The 17,563-nt window shown below is 41.0% G+C and overlaps 1 protein-coding gene across 48 annotated transcripts in view; it reads left to right on the top strand.

Moving 5' to 3' along the window:
* NEDD4L (NEDD4 like E3 ubiquitin protein ligase) overlaps positions 1–17,563 on the top strand; it is a 342,576-nt gene that overhangs the window by 287,772 nt on the left and 37,241 nt on the right. For 27 of the 48 annotated variants that reach the window (XM_070627765.1, XM_070627741.1, XM_070627745.1 and 24 more), the window contains 4 exons: positions 646–843; positions 6,503–6,580; positions 8,207–8,261; positions 13,679–13,737. In XM_070627765.1, coding sequence (XP_070483866.1) covers positions 646–843; positions 6,503–6,580; positions 8,207–8,261; positions 13,679–13,737 — 390 coding nt within the window. Of the gene's footprint in view, positions 1–645; positions 844–6,502; positions 6,581–8,206; positions 8,262–8,363; positions 8,418–13,678; positions 13,738–17,563 lie in introns of all 48 variants that reach the window. The other 21 variants (XM_070627737.1, XM_070627742.1, XM_070627740.1 and 18 more) reach the window with 3 other exon arrangements.

Here is a 17,563-nt window from a genome sequence, read left to right on the forward strand (position 1 = left end):
AATCATTGCTGGGCATTTGCTTGTGCTCTCTTGTGTGTGTGTGGCTTTAGTGCCATCCCTTAACGTTATAAATGTCAGAGAGTTAGAGAAGCCAGAGAGTAAATGTCTGAAGTTCTAAATGTGACTGTGTCTTAGAGATAGCTGTGGGTTTCCCCATGCCCTGGGTTTCAGATGCTAGAAGTGGGAATGGATAGTATCTCTTCCTGGCTGTGATATAAATGTCATGGGTAACAGCTATGCAATTCCAGGTGCTTGTCTCCGTTGATAAGGTATTTCTTTGTGTGCTCTAAAAATTGCCAATCTATTCTTCATTAGACTGTGAGCTCATTCAGAGCAGGGGCATGTATTTCTCCACCCTCTGTAAAATCTCCATCCATGATGCTCACGATAAAAGAATATTTTTGGTATGTACTGAGTAGCTATCAAAGGATGGTGATTATAAGTACTTAATGTTGTTTCCTTAACCAACAGAAAAACTTTAAAACTAGATTGATTTAGAAGTAAAAGAATGACAGAAACAGGTGTTTTAGGCACTTCCCCCTTGTCCCTCTCCAAAGGAGGAGCATTGCCTGATAACCCAGGTACATTTTGACACATCTGGTATAGCACATGGTAAGAGTTCTAATGCTCATTATTATTCCTTAGGGTGCCAAGGACTCACCCATCCGTCGGGCTGTGAAAGACACCCTTTCCAATCCACAGTCCCCACAGCCATCACCTTACAACTCCCCCAAACCACAACACAAAGTCACTCAGAGCTTCCTGCCACCCGGCTGGGAAATGAGGATAGCGCCAAACGGCCGGCCCTTCTTCATTGACCATAATACAAAGACTACAACATGGGTAAGGTTGCTGCTTTTATTTGGCTCCGTTTTCATCATGAGGTCTGGCATTAATTCCTTATTTCCTTCCTCAGTATTCATTGTTCTTGTAGAGAAATTTCTGACGCAGACATGTGTCCCCAGAGGGTCTCCTCAGCCCACATCTAGACTCTGCATGTATGGGCTGGTGGCACTGGGTGACTTATAGGTACAGGCTTATGGCCATCTGGTATTGGCGCCGAGGGGATGCGTTTTCTTCATAGCACTCCTGGCAAGCTCTGGTTTTGACAATTTACCATATTTGGAAAAAAGGTGGTTCTCCATGTTGCTAGGATTTCATGTTACTGCTTCACATCTCATGGTGCTGTCATTTTATTAGGAATTTTCATCTTTTTTTCCGAAGAATTTTTTTCAGTTTCTTTTTGCGTTTTTATTGACATTACCCCTTTTTATTTGATTTGTCCTTTTAGTTTTTAGTATTCTCATCAGGTTAGCATTTTACACACTTCTGTGCTACATTTCATATCTTTAATTGTGGGTTAGGAGATATACTGAAAGACTTTAGTTGTAAATTTGATAGCTCTTTTTTGTGAACATTTTGTCAAAATTGGTTTTTCTTATCATGCCACTCTTCTGTGTGCCCCTGAATCATACATGAAAAGGAACCTGTGTGTTGCATTAACTTGGGCGAGATGAGGTTAGTCAGAGGTGCATATGCTTATCTTTATGTTCCTCTGTTGGTTCTTCATTTCTTGAGCTGAATCAGCGGTGGCTTATATAACACAGTGTATAGTTCTTTTAAAAGTCAGTGGTATTTTTCTACTCTGTGATCTCTAGACCTATGATTAAACTGAAATTGGTTCTCTTGTTTCTATTTCGGATACTGCAGAAGGTCTTTCTTCCTGTCCCTTATATCCCCCATCCAATTGTCTGGGTACAGAGTTTCACTCAGTCCTTTCAGCAGCTGTGCTGCTTGCTTAGCACTGATACTCTGTGAAAGCTCATTGACTTTTGGCGATTGTCATTGGTCCTAGCTCTTTGGTTTGGACCAGCAGTGAACACATGCTTTAAATTCCCATTTCTAGTGAAGACACCAAGTGTGTCCAGTTGATAGAACAGCAGTATTGTGTTAAGGAGGAGGCTTGGACCAAAGTGACCAAGACTGTCATTTACGCTTTGCCCATGGTGTCATGTCAATTCAGTCTCTTAAGAATTGGACTAGGTGGCCTAGAGGGCTCTCTCTCCAAACACCTGTGGATCATGGTGCAACATGTTTCCACAAGGACATTCTCTGCAGGACTGTGCCTTTTATTGTAGGACATTTAACATCCTTAGCTCCTGCCACTGAATGCTAATAGGCACCATTCCTCCCCCCACCCCCATCACAGTGATAACCAGAAATGCCCCCCACATTTCCAAACACCTTAGTGAGGGACATTCTACAAGTTATTCCTGTGTTGAAGTAAAGGAATAGCCTGCTAAGAGAATTTATCATTTAGATCCAGTGACACACATTTGGTAAACTCTTAACCTCTTCTGAGGTCTTTGTTTGACTTACCTTTTAGTCTGAAGATAATATTACAGGTTTGTGGGCAAGTTGAGAGTAAGAGATAGACAGCTCTTTGGAAAATGGAGTAATAGAGATTGGTTTTTAGGTCCTTTTTGCGCCTTGACATAGAACCTGTGGCTGCCTTGCTAGTGTCCGCATTTCTACTTATTACAGCATTGCTGTGATTTCAGATCTTCAGCCAGAAATGGGAGCTCCAGAAATAGGGGGTAAATATTATAAAAGTAGATGGATTAGTGTATGGAGCCACTGTGGCTTGCCAACATAAGCTATGATTTTAGTAATTTGAACTAGCTTAGTAATCAAATCCCCTAACCTTTTCGCAGCCTTTCACGCCACAACTGCAGTGTAATTGCAGCTGGGCAAATTTTATTTTAAATAGCACCAGCTTTATTTATTGCCTGCATCGTTGCTGAATGAAACGCAGTTTGAATTTCCAGTTGTCCCTTTCTACAGATACTTCTTCTTGACTCATTTACTAGTTTAAAATTTTAATTTGTTAAGACAACATTTTGTTGCTGCTGCTGCTGTCGAAAATCCTTAAGGTAACAACTGGAAATTCCACAAGTTACTACCCTTCTTCACTAAACTCAGATGTGCTGACACAGCTGCGTTCTCCCTGCCAAACAGAGGCCTCCGCAGAATCCTCCCCCTGGAAGGCACCCTCCAAATTGCCTGTTTGTTTTGACAAAAGATGGAGGGGCGGAGGGAACTATAAAGATAATTTTCACCTTAAAATCTGTTTTGCGTTGGTTTGGGGTTTGCTTTGTTTGTTTTTTAACAGAGGGAGAGAACAGCGTAGCTATTCTTAGGTTTGAGCAGTATAATAGAAAAAGGAAGAAAAACTGGTAGGACAGGTTAAGCATAATGAAAATAGTCTTCTTTTCCCCATCACCCTATATACTCTTGATTCCTGCACTAACTAGGAGCATGAAAAGATTCAGGCCAGCATTTCCCATGTATACATTAACAGAGGAAAATTCTCTTTGAAGTCTATTTATAAAACACAGCCTTTCACACACACAAAGAATGGAGGCAGTATGCCAGCAGTCTATCTGGAATTAAGTCTGACCACATCCAGTGAGTGTCACGTTGTTCCCACCTGGGTCAGGCAGGCCATGGATGCGTGCTGGAGGCCACCAGGTGACTGAGGAGAGATTACAAGAGGCCTTCAGCTTGCCCGTTCCTTCTGCTAAGCCAGCAGCTCAAAGCATGTGTGTAAAGAGTATATTCATGTCTTTTATAGAACAAAGCATGGGCTTATTTTTGTAGCAAGAAGGATTATACCTTAATTAAGTTTCAGGTTTGTTTTCTACTCAGGTCCAAACTAATGAAACTCAGTGCAGCCCAGGCACAGTTGTTGATGTCTTCCAGGATGGGAAAAGCACAGCTGTTTTTTTAACAAGCCAGCGTTCCCATATTTTCTATATTTTTAAATGATTCTGCTAGGAAGCCTTCTTTTTTTATGATGTTGATCTTTGCCTTCTGTTTAAAAACCGTGTCAACTGTATTGAGGGGAAGCAATTGTGAAATACTGAAATAATTGTGAAATAGTGAAAAAGAATGCTCTTACTATGCTGAGAATAGGGAGAAAACAACCAGCTGTGTTTTGCATATTTTATTCATTTATATTCATATCATTTGAGACTTCATGGTATTCCAACTTCCTGTCAGCCCTAAAGTTATCATGACTCATGCTGGGCTGTGGCTGCCCTCTGTCTGCTCCATCAGCTTGGGGGGGCCTGCCTCCTCAGTTGTTCAGGGGATCCATTGGGAGGGTGGGTTCAGAAGTGCCCACTAGACTTAGCCCTCAGAGCTTGATTCATGGCAGCTGCTACCATTATTTTGATTTTGATTTGTATAATAAAGTAATATGACCCGTAAGGGCCTCCAGCCTTCACATTCTATGAATTCTGGGTTTCCATGCAAGGCCATTTTAGCAGACCTGTGAAACTGAGTTTACTTTATACTTCATGCCCCCCACCCCCAGCCCCCACCCCCTTGGCACTTTTCTTTAATTTCAGCTGCTTCGTTTTTTTTTGTTTTTTTTTTTTAATCACCAGCTTTTTACCAAGAGAGCTGCTTATCTTTTCACAGTGGCCTGTGTGTGTGATTCCAAGACATGGCTACCCTCGCCTGGAGCGTCTGGAAGCCCCTGTCCTCTTCCGTGTCACAGCAGTCTTGGGCTTTCTCTAATCCTAGCGTGGCCAGTGGCTGTGGGGGCCCAGGGACCCCCTTGGCTGTGGCATTACCTGGTCCAGCTCAGAGTTGGCATTGGGAGGGTAGCTTTTGTGGAGTTTGGTGTTCTAAATTGTACCTCTGTCCAGAATTAACCTATCACAGATGTTTACCAGATTATCAGCTTCTGGGACCTTGCAAATCTGAAATCTACTTAGTATATCTGTGTACACTGTATGTGTTCCACTATAATACAGAATACTAGACTGATTTTATGCTTCTGATTACCCTTTAAAAAATGTATTAGTGAGGTTCAAGGTCAATACCCATCATAAACTGCTAGTGTGATTTATTTCTTCAATTAAAAGTTTGCTATAGGGGCTGGCCCCGTGGCCGAGTGGTTAAGTTCGCGCGCTCCGCTGCAGGCGGCCCAGTGTTTCGTTGGTTCGAATCCTGGGCGCGGACATGGCACTGCTCGTCAGACCACGCTGAGGCAGCGTCCCACATGCCACAACTAGAAGAACCCACAACGAAGAATACACAACTATGTACCCGGGGGCTTTGGGGAGAAAAAGGAAAAAATAAAATCTTTAAAAAAAAAAAAAAAAAAAAAAAAAAAGTTTGCTATAGTTAACAGAAAGCAAAGGTTGAGTTAATTTTTTGATGTTTTTTTTTTTATTCTTCCCAGTTCCAAAAATCTGTCACTTTGTTATAATCCAGTAATACTAAGTTTATACTGTTGACTTGGGAAATTTTTTTCTAGCAGCTCTATTGAGATAAAATTCATGTCATACAGTTTAGTCATTTAAAATATACAATTGAATAATTTTTATACTGTTGAACAAAGATGTGCAACCATCACATTAATCAACTTTAGAACATTTTCATCACCCCCAAAGGAAACCCCATACCCAAAACTCACAAAGTGAATTTTTATTATTTTCCAAGGTTTGTACCAATTTTACAGCAACAAAGGTTTTAATATAATTGGAATAAAGAGTGGGGTTTTTTAAGGTTAATTCTAAAGGGTTTTTTTTTTTAGAGTTTTTTCCTAATCCTAGGCTTATTTAGCTGACAGTGTGTTACTGTAAGTTTTATCATTTGCTTCCTAATCATCGGAGTTTAAAATATGAATTTTCTAAGTTGCATTTTAATTGGGTCTATATGAGAGAAAGGCACCTCCCAGACTCTGGGTCAGAACCTATGGGCAAGTTCTCGTTCACTCTGAAACTCAGCTTCCTCATCCAAAGAAGCAGAAATCATGTGCCCAGCCTCCTAACAGGGGACTTGCAAGATCGTATGTCTAACTGTTCTTTGTAAATTATAAAGCATGACCCAAGATGTCAGAGTACATATTTCTCTTTTGTCGGTTCTCTCTGGTATCTTATGAACCATATCGCTTAAGAGAAATCTTTTACAGACTTTTAAGTATTAAGACATAAATGAGAATCTAATCTGCACAACTTGGTCAAGAACCTCGGTAAGAAAAGTTCCATAGTAGGGATATGACTTTATATGATAAAGCTGGCTGACTGTGGGGCAGGACATGACTTGACAGTCAGACCAGATTTAGATTCTCTGCTCTAGGTCAAGAAAGAGTGGACGGGAGCAGCAGGAAGCTCCAGTGCTGAGGGCAGGGCTCGCTGCCCTCACCCAGAACTCAGGATCCAGAGGGAGGTTTACAGACCGCTGTCCACACTCCCTCTCCGTGGAGCAGAGCCTGGTCTTCGCCGGCACCCTCCATTCTGGTTTCCATAGTAACATCACTGCTGGGTCCCTCTTCCTCTTCACCTGCTCAGAGTCTTAGGGAAATGGTTAATCTTTTACTTAAATATTCTTATTCTCCTACAACACACAATTCCAGAAGGGGAGGAGCCAGTAACTGCACACAGAGAGTCACTTTTAACATCTTTTGCCTTTTACATTTTTCTTACAGGAAGATCCACGCCTGAAATTTCCAGTACACATGCGATCAAAGGCATCTTTAAACCCCAATGACCTTGGCCCTCTTCCTGTGAGTACACTGGAGACATATGGACAATCTGAAAATGTTTATTCATTCATCTGCCCCATGTTGATGGAGAAGCCCTGTGGGCCTTCTCTTTCGTTAGGCTTTTTGGGTCCCATTGGTCTGCAATTTCTTAATAGAATTGGGTGTATGACTGAATTCTGGTAGTACATACAGTTCATACAACACCTAGTACTTGTGCAAGAGCTTTCTGAATTGCTAGCTGCTAGTGGAAGGCAGACCTTGTAACTAGGGTGTAGGAGGCATTCTCAACCTGTGACAGTTTAAGCAGCATATATTTATTCTGTAACTCGGCAACCACACAGTTCCATCCATATAGCTCATTTGGTCATTGGAGCAAAAATATTAAAAATAGTGGGAGAAAAAGGAATAAATAATCACAGAAGGTTCCTGTAAGTCACTTAGTCTACAGATATTTTAAGTTTTCCTCCCTCGTTGACGACCACTTATAAATCTAACTTTTTATCAGTTTGTTCTCTTTTGGGGCCTGAGTGGGAGTTGAGCTGTTTACTCCAAATGGGATTTTGAATGAAACTTTCACCTTGCATCCTCCTCGACCCACCCCCCAATAAAAAAGCCTTACAGGAGCAGGCATGTGGGGGGGCTCTAAGACTATTTTAGAATGGAAGTGTGCTGGGGGGTTTATGGTTTTTGTCCAAGTGTAAGAACCTTTCTGTTGCCTGGCATATGGTATATTTTGGCTAAATTTGAAGCTAGAAAGGTTAGGGTCCAGTCTTCATTCATCAGGTTATGCAAATATCCCTCACTCTCCAAATCTGTTTGGTTCCTGGGTTTAGATGGAAAGAGCCCAGAGAGTGTCTGGAGATTGAGTTTAGAAAGTGAAAGTGTGTGTGTTTTCTAGATCTATTGGATTCCTGAATTTCAGATGGTAAGTAGGCACAGTACAGATAATGAGGGAATACCAGCCTTATCTTGGAAACATTATCCAGATCTCTTAGTTCCTGGCTCTGATAGTGAGAGGTCATAACAGAGAATATCAGTATTAGATTGTTCAACTACCTGATGGCGTGCGTAAAGCACCTATCTCTTAACTTTCTTTTTTGCTGAGGAAGATTAGCCATGAGCTGACATGTGTGCCAATCCTCCTCCGCTTTATATGTGGGTCACCATGACAGCATGGCTCACAGCAGTGTAGGTCCGTGCCTGGGATCCGAACCTGTGAACCCTGGCCACTGAAGCAGAACATGCTGAACTTAACCACTACACCACAGGGGCGGCCCCTCCTAACGTTTTTATATTAACCTTCCTCCCCGCTTTAGTACTCAGTAAATATTTATTTAATTAAATGAGCTAGTCAACCCCAGACTCAGCTGTTCCACAGATGCTGAAGTTTCCCTTTGAAGTTTTTGAAATAGCAGCCCGTTTCCTGTTCCTCAGACAGTGAAAGCATCTGAGACTGTTGAACCTGTGATCAAGTGTGTTGCTAGATGTTGGCAAGAGTTAACTTGAAATGTTTGTAGTTTCTTCTTAATGTAAAAATGTAGCCTAGGAGAGAAGAGTCAGAAGGTGTCCTAGAGTTTAATTTTGCCTTTGATTTTGGAATTGCCAGCTAATGTTTGTATTCTCTCTCTCTTTTCCCTCTGATACTAGCCTGGTTGGGAAGAAAGAATTCACTTGGATGGCCGAACGTTTTACATTGATCATAGTAAGTAGGCACTGTTGTGGACACACTGGTGCTGCAGGTAAAGGGAGGGGAGGGGAATTCAAATATTAGAGTGAAAGCTTTGTCGTTTTACTCTTTATCTAGGCAGCCAGGTGTTATGTGGAGAGAATGATACCAGAGAGTCAGTGCCCTCATACGGTACTGTGCACTCACCCCAAATCTGCTTTAAGTAGCCCATTGAGCTTTCACCCAGTTCCATCTTGTGACCTATTAACTTATTTTTTTAATTACAAAAATCTCTTTTGGTTGATGACCCCTTGACTTTTGTGCTTTTAATAAATACACTCTGGTAATAGAAAATAAGATTAGAAGTGATGACTGAGTCAAAAATCAATGTGCGAGTAGTGCGTGAAGCGGCATGTCAGTTTGGTAAACACGGCCTTCCAAGGTCTTGTGGCAGATGCCCGTTCTGACTTATTTTCTATTCATAGCATGTCTCCTTGCACCCAACACACTAATATATATGTAGCTCTTTTCTTGAAACTGTAGTATATTTGCTCCAGCACCTATGAGTAAATGTGTGGTTTCTCATTTCAACTAAAAGTTAAACTAATAAAGGTTTGCTTTTAGCCAGTGGTTTTTTTTTTTTGGTTTTTTTGAGATGATGTGTTCTCCATGGGATCATATTGATGTATCCCTTAAAACTTCTAAAAATGTATATTAAAAAGAAATCGTCAAATAGAGTTAAAGTTCAGCTCATGCGTGCAGCTTGGGTAGTATTTTGATCTTTGTTTTCATTTGGTTCCTGAACAGTAAGTCTACACTCAGGTTCGCCAGCCTCACTTCGTTTTAACTAATCAAAAGTGCACTCAGGAGCCAGTTGCCCGGAAGGTTGGCTACGAGGAATCCTCATTCAGAGAGGGCTTGTCACTCTGTATTATGGACCCACCTTCGCTCTTGGTCGTGGGAGCTTGAGGGCTCGTTCAAAAGTAAATTGAGCAGGAAGCCCAGCAGTTCAGAATTAAACCACAAGTAGAAGTCTTAGTAGGGGTGAGCTACCCTTTGGTTTAAATTAGATAGTTCAGGGTTCGTAGGCCTAGTTTTTGTCTTTGACTAGCAAAAATACTGATTTGCCTGCTTTCCAGAATTTTACAGGGAACCTAAAATTGCTGCCATAAATGCTTTAAAATATGTGTATACCCCCACTTTTTTCCTTAATATACTATTTATTTATAATTTTACTGTTAGCATCGTTTGTTAAAATAGGAGGGGGGTCTCACCCCTTTTCCCCATTAAAAACAAAAAAGTTTCTTTTGCAGTTTTCTTATACATTACAATTTCAGTTTTCAAAGATAAGATATGAATAATAATCATTTTGTTAAAACAAGATCTTAACCAGTAATGCAACCTCGGTCTGCTACACACAGAGAACGTTTCCCTGTTTCACACAACATTGTAGCCCTGTTCTGGCCGGTGATCTCATGTTTGGGCCAACCTGAAGAGACCTTTGTGAATGCTCTTAATGTGCCACAAAGACCCCAGAACAAGAAAAACACTATTGCAAAGGGCCATCCTAGTGTACGTTAAAAATAATAAAAATCATAGACTGGTTTTCCAGTGGTGTGCACAGATGTAGTAAAATACATAGCGGACGCTTGAAGTCGATTCACGGCGGGTCAGTGGTGAAGGGGTTAGGAAGTTGATGTCCTCGGTCAGAAAGTGGGGAGAACTTGTGGTGAGAAGCAGCGGTGGTGCGTCCCGCCTCGGGCGTGCCCAGCTCCTGTTTGCTGGGCAGTGGGAGAGGGTAGTTACTTGCTAAATGCCTGGGCGGTTCCTTGTTCCTCATCAGTCCACTGTCCCTCCAAGCACTCCTGTCAGCCGTTGCCCATTCCTCTGGCCAGGACAGCATGTGGGAGGCTCCTGTTCGCTCCTGGGAATCAGATGATATGGTGTAGACCACGTGCAGAGCCTGGTGGACCTGAGCTCTAACATGTGCTGTTTGTGATCATTTATGTGGAGATTAATAATTGCCTTTGCTCAACCATCCTGAAAGGTTCTCTTAACCAAATAGAGTGTACATTAGATGACCAAAACCTATGTAAGGAAAAGATCCGTTCAGGAGAACCTCATTAGCTGTCAGTGCAACATTTCTGCCGTTTCTCCCTAATTTGTCAAGATTTACTCAATGGAAGGTGATAAAGGCACACATATCAATGAAGCAGAGTTCAATTCATATGCCTTTTCACCAAAATCCAGTCTGTGAAAAGAACCAAACACCTCTAAGAGGCTTTACCGGGCTGACAGGTGCACTCCAAAATGGCTTTAATTATCTGATAACACTTAAGAATTTCCTTACCTTCCGAACAAGCCTCTCCTTCTAAAGAGTTTTCCCACATCTGATGTTCTAGCAAAATGCAGCATCTCGTTTTGCTGCCTGCGGGACAGAAACCAGGTCATCCCTACATAGGCCTTTTCACTATGAAAGCAATCATCTTGTAAGTTATTCAGAGTCACCCGGTCTTCCAGCATCGTGGGGATACGTGACTGCGCACTGAATGACAAAGACAGCAGTGCACGTGTCTTTTAAATAATTATTAGGTTATTTTCTGCTTTATAAATTCTTGAGAAGTTAGACACTTTCAAGATTAAAAACATTCCACCATCTTAAAGATTGAATTTCTGAAGAATTGACTGCCGGATACTGATCTCCTCTTTGGACTCCTCGATTCGTTTCGTTGACGTTGATCGACAGCTCCTCGGGCTCAAGCCTTGTGTAAAAGGTTAAGGGAAGCCCTTGAACTGAACCTCTGCCTCTCTCAGGAATCACGTGACTCTTCTTAGAGACCAGATCTACCCAGCAGCTGAGTACTTGGCCACAGGCATCTTATATCCAAAGCCAGAAGAGAAAATAAAATTCTAGTGAGGCTGTAAAATCCTGTTTTAGTCTTTCCTGCCAACAGATTTACCAAACCTGTTAGTAGCAGCTAAATTGACTTAATTTGTCTTTCTTCTGCTTTGTTCTTGTCCCTTTCTTTGAAATATAGTGTCTCAAAGGCAAAAAGCAAGTTTAGATTCAAAAGTTCTAGGGAAAAAATGGATAATTGGCTACCATACATTCATATATTGACAATAATTAGCTGCAAAATTGATCTTTATTGTAACCACACAGAAATTTGTGTGGTTCTGATAGCTCAGACTTTCAAAGGGACTTTGTTTTCACCATCAGCTTCATTAGGCTCCTATTATATGCTGTGGGAGCTGTGCTAAGTGGTGTAGGGGGCTGCAGAGATGAATAACATACAGTCCCTGCCCTCGGGGGGGGGGGGGGGGTTGGCCTTCTGGTAGGCAGTACCGGGAGGTATCTTTAGTGTTGTGTTAGGGGAATGCACCGGTTGTTACATAGAAGCAGCAGAGGCCAAGACTGCCACTTTCTTGCTAAGTGGTTGGGTGCCAGGGGTGGGAGCAGGCTGTGAGAGGGCCTTGCAGAATGGGTTACTTTTCAGGTGGATCCCAAATGATGAGTAACATTCAGCCAGGCATGGCCAGTGAGGCGCGATCCCAGGATGGTGAAGACTTGTGCAGGTGGATCAAACTGTGCAGATTGTGTCGCATTCAGAGAAATGTGGTGGGGTTGCAAATGGCCAGTGTGCAGAGGAGGCCAGCATGACACACGATCAGGTCAAAGGGAGTCTGCCGGATGTCGGTGCTTGGGTCCTTCTGCAGGCAGGAGGGGCTCCTGAGGGACTTTCCAGAGGGGAGTGACAGTGGTCAAAGTTGTTCTTTAGAAAGATCCTTTTGGCAGAGCTGTAAAGGAAGTTTTGAACAGGAGTGAGTGAGACCGAGGCCAGGGAAACCCAGGCAGTAGTCTGGGGCAAAGACGAGTGCTCCAGACGTAGCCTTATTGGTGAGAGGTGGGGACAGTTTGGTGACCACCAGAGGTGAATGGTGATGGAGGGTGTGGCCAGGTTCCGGATCTGACTCGTGACTGGATTGTGATACTGTCCATTGGGAATAGGATGGATGGACAGTTTGGGGTGTTGGAAGATAGTGGGTTCGTTTTTGGTAGAGTTGGGTTTGAGGTCACTGTGGGAGATCCAGGCGCAGGTGTCAAGGATGGGGCTCGAAGTTCAGATCTGGACTGAAGATTTGGGAATCCTTGTGTGTGGGTAGTAATTAATTTATTTTCTTCTTTGGTACAATTATAGTCCAAGGCAGTTTTTACTAAGTTGTATTCTGTCTCTTTTATTTGGCTTTCTTTTCTCTTGTTCTCCATCACACTAGCAACTTTTACTTTCCAAAGTCTTCTGTTTTCAAGGTAAGGGACCCCAAAAATGCCTTTGCTCTCTCATCAAGGTTCTCTAAAACAGTTGGAACTTTTCATGTAAGTTTTCTGCCAGCATGAATCTAGAATCCTCATGTGCTTTGGTAGCTTTATTTTAAGACTTTACCTCTGCTTTCATGAAAATGATTATAATACCAGACTTGGAAAATTTCCTGGTTATGGTCACTAAAACTGAATTTATTAGTTACTCTTATCAGTCCGCTTTAGAGAGTATGCAGGAAATAAACAGAATCAATGTTCTTAAACAAGTAATTTTCTTTCTTTCTTTCTTTTTTCTTTTTTCTTTTTACCAACTTAGATTTCCTAAAACTCCAGAGAACCCATCCTCCCCCAGTCTGCCCACCCCTTATCTTCCATGAATCCATCCCCCCCACCACACAGACACACACACACAAATCCATAAGGTCTTTTTAATAATGCACAGTCACAACTCCCAAGTGATTCAGGGCAGCTGTTGTGTGTGGTCACCTAAACCACTGAAGTAGTGGTTAGAGGTGGCATCCATCAGTCTTATTGGGATTGACTCATTTGGAGGAAAGAAAACCACTCTTTGCCAACTTGGCCAAAAGGAAAACCTTTCTCTGGAATCTTCCTCTGCTAAATCTGGTTGTTATTTTCTGGACTGCCTTAGCTGCTTTGATTTTTGTATGCCTATGAATGACACATGTAGGATTCTTGAAAGAAGTTTTTCAACTCCGTAAGCAAAGAAAAAAATATTTGAAATGAGAAAAATCATGTGTGGTTAACTTTTGGGGGGGGACTAAGACTTTTTATGCCTCTTGTCAATTAAATGAAAATCAAGATCAACTTATAAACCCTTGAAAGAACGGGTTTATAATTGAAATTTCGGCAGATTGCTTGCCTAAAACAGTGTGAATAGATGGTTTTACTTTAGTGGTGCATTTTCGATTGAGTGTTTTTAACTAAACAGTATGTGGAGGGTTTGCCATATAGAAAATAATTCTAACCCTGAAATACTAAGTTGTTATCTTTGGGGCCAGGGTGGGGGACTGGACAGCTTTTGAAGAATCCAGAAATAATTCTAAAACATTTTTGACAGAGAATAGATTTGAACTAATATCCTGATTTTTTTTTTTTTTTAAACATTTATTTTCAGATAGCAAAATCACTCAGTGGGAAGATCCAAGACTGCAGAACCCAGCTATTACTGGTCCGGTCAGTATTCTCACGTTCTCACTCTTTGGTGTAATATTTTGGTTCCATCTAAACACACATTTCTTGTATATTACTGCTTACCTTGGTGCCGAGGGCCTGGTGTAATTGAGTGCGTTAAGATCACTCCCATCTCCTCCTTACTGAAACTTCCAGGCAAGGGACAGCTGCATTTGCCTTTTCATAGGGTTTCGCTAGAAAATAAAAGAAAATGGTTTGCTAATAGTAGCAAAACTGAAAGTTTTCTTTTCTCCTTTATAAAAGGATGGGTTGAGAGTCTAACAATCAAAATGTCTTCTCGTGCTTTTTATATGATGCAAACTAAGCCCTGTATTTGTAGAATTTTGTCACTTCTTTAGGCCAAGGGTAATAAATGCATGCTAACAAATTTAAACTGCATTCTGAATCTCTTCCTGCTCTAAAAATACATGAAAGTTTGGGTGAGGTTCTAGCTAACTTATGGAGCTAGCAGGTTAAGAATCTTTACCTCTGCTGACCCACTAACTTTCTCATGGTTCCCTCGTCTATGCCAGATGGGAAAAGAATCAGTTCTGCCTTAGATGTAGTGCCCTCTTAAAACATATCCGCACACTGTTCATAAGGAAGAATGAGGATCCTGCTGTCATTCCACAGTAGCGGACAGTTGGTGCAAACCCCTGTGAGGAGTCTGTAGCATGGGGCCACACTCATCGGCGTCTTTTATTGCTGATCATATGAGTGCAAAGGTGGAATTTGGAATTACAGGAAATGTACTGGGATCAGCAGAACACTGCAAATTTAGGACTGTCTCAAAAACTGGAGGAGCAAAAGGAAGTAAAGTTTGTTATATCGAGTGCTGAACTAAGGCCAGTAGATATATTTAAAATACTAATTTCATGGCTTTAACCTGATTCAATTCAAATTACATTGAATTATAAAGGTAAGTGCATGTATTTAAAGATAACACAATGCAAACGCACCTTGATACCTGACATCCCTTTGGTTGGTTGTTGGATTCATTCGGCTCCTTTGGTGCTGTTTAATGCAAAGTGCCCAATAATACTTGGGCTAAAGCAGTCAGCCAGCTACTTTTTATGTAACTTAACAAACAGCTGCCTTACCACCATAGCTACCCTTGGATATATTCAGTCACAGTAAGTTGTTAGAATAGTATTTTCTGTTCTACATCATAAGGAACAAATTCAAGAATTTGTTAGAATATTCAAATAGCAGAGGACTTTGGACGTGATCATTCTGAAGTCTTTTCAAATATTTCTGTGACTTATTGATCTTCTGCCTTCACTGAAACACTGTTAGTTCTTATTAATTACTGTTGAAAATGGTTTAGCATCATAAATCCAGGTAGATTTGCCACAAAGATAGATCTCCCTTTTCTATTTATAAAAGAGCCTCGTTTCCACTTTTATCATTAGTAGTGCCATTTCTTTCAGTAAGAGTGTATGTATTTAGGTAATTACCAACTTAGTGTAGACACCTGGCCTTTATTGTCACTCAGTTATAAATGTTTGGTAATTTCCATAATGATTTATTTCTCTCCTTATGACTGACTTAGAATGTACTCTATAGTTTCTAAGAGTGTGGAAGGGTTTTTGCCTATCATTTCTTACTGATTTCTAATTTTATTGCATTTTGGTCAGAGAATATTGTCTGTGGAATATTGATAATGAGATATTTGAAACTTCCTTGGAGGTTTGGCCATTTTTTGTAAATGTTCTTTTTGCCTCTGAAAAGAATGTGTATTCTGTCTTTGTTGGGTATAGAGTTCTTTCTATGTCCATTAGATCAAGCCTGTGGTGTTCGAATTAGCCGTTTCCATCGCTCCTTTTTCCTGCCTGTTCTATCCAACCACCACAGTTGTGTCAGAATCCCCCATGGTGCTTGTGGCTTTGTCAGTGGTTACATTCACTTTCTCTTCATTAATGTTTGCCCACTATATCTTTTTCTATTGCTTAACTAGCTGGGGTTTTTCCTCTCTTCTTGCCCCTTCTATTAGATTGATAGAGTAGTCTTTCCTTTCTTTCTTTTTCTATACTTTCTTGAAAGTTGTATTTTCTCTTTCTGGTCTTTTTTCTTTTCGTGCTCACCTTAAAATTTTTAACCAGCATACTTAACATCAAAACTAATGACTCTGTACTGCCTTCCTGGATGATACAGGATTTTAGGGAACTTGAATGCCATTCTTACCACTCCCACTTTCCATTGTTCAGTGGAATTTTAAAACTACCTTGTCTTTAAACTTTCCAATTAGATGTTAATATTTTGTCTTTTTTTTCCAGCAGTCAATGCTTCTTTAATTTACTTATGTGTAAACAAATGTCTTTGTCCACCATTGGTTCTTGTATCTACTTTTTTCCAAGTTACGTTTTCTTCTTTAGGATAACCTCTAGTTAATGGTTCTCAAAGAGTTGTCTACAGATAAGCAACATCAGAATCATCCAGAAACTTGTTAGAAATGCAAATTTTGGAGTCCCAACCCAGACCTACTGAAAACCGGCAGCTTTAGGGGTGGGCCCAGCACTTTGTGTTTTAACCACCCCTCCCGGGGATTCTGATAGCCCCTCAAGTATGAGCACCTCCGCTCCAGGAGCCGTTTCTGTGAGGGTCTGAGAGTGGTGTCAACTCTCTTAGTCTGAGAGAGGGGGCTTATTTGACCTCTCTGTGAAATGGTAGGTTAGCTGATTATAAAATTCTTGGTTAACAATTATTTTCCTTCAGTACTTTGGAGATATTCTTTTGTGTCTTCTGGCCTCCATAACTGATGATGAGAAGTTTGTCATCAGTCTGTCATTTTTTGGTGGGTAAATATCTTTTCTCTGGTGATTTTGATTTTTCCTCTGTGTCTCTGATGTTCTACCATTTTACTATCATGAATCTACGTGTGGATTTCCTTCTATTTATTCTGCTATGGACTCATGATTCTTCACTCTGGGGACCATGTCTTTCCTCCATTCTGGAAAATTCTTAGCAGTTATTTCTTCACATATTCCAGCTTTCCCATTCTTTCTGATCATCCGTATCAGGGTACTTGATTCACTTTCACATTCTGTCTTACCTCTTGGCTTTCCTATTCCCATCTCTTTCTTTTTACTGTATTGCAGGCTCAGCTCTTCCAGTTAGTTCTTTTTAAGCTTTTTATAATCTACTCTTTCTCAGTGCATTGTGTCTGTTGTTTCAGCAACCATGTTTAATTTCTCAGAGTTTGATTTGGTCTTTTTTAATTTGCTTCGTCTTTTTAGTTATTGTTATTCTGTCCTGTTCTTTCCTTTTATTTTTTTTATTCATACTTGCAGCTCTTTAATCACTTAAAATACCTATTCCATAGCCTGTTTCAGATTGTTCTATCATCTCTGATTCTAGGGGCATTAAATCTCCCACTTGTTATGTCTGTAGATTCTCCTCAATGTAGTTTATTGCCTAGTTCAGTTTGTAATTTGTTTGTATGTGTTCATCTTCATATTTTTTCCCTATGGGTTTTTTTGTTGTTGGTTTTGGTGAGGAAGATTGGCCCTGAGCTAACATCTATAGCCAATCTTCCTCTTTTTGCTTGAAGGAGATTGTTGTTGAGCTAACATCTGTTGCCAGTCTTCCTCTATTTTGTACGTGGGATGCCTCCACAGCATGGCCTGATGAGCAGTGTGTAGGTCTGCACCTGGGATCCAAACCAGCAAATCCTGGGCCGCTAAGGCCGCGTGTGCAAGCTTAACCACAATGCCACCAGGCTGGCCCCTCTATGGGGTTTTTATAAGTCCTGACCTGTATTTACTGTTACCTTCTTACCTTGGTTCATGCACCCCCAGTTATTATAACTACAGACCTCATCATACCCTTC

Source organism: Equus przewalskii, chromosome 7 (assembly GCF_037783145.1).
Source record: "Equus przewalskii isolate Varuska chromosome 7, EquPr2, whole genome shotgun sequence".
Lineage (NCBI taxonomy): Eukaryota > Metazoa > Chordata > Mammalia > Perissodactyla > Equidae > Equus > Equus przewalskii.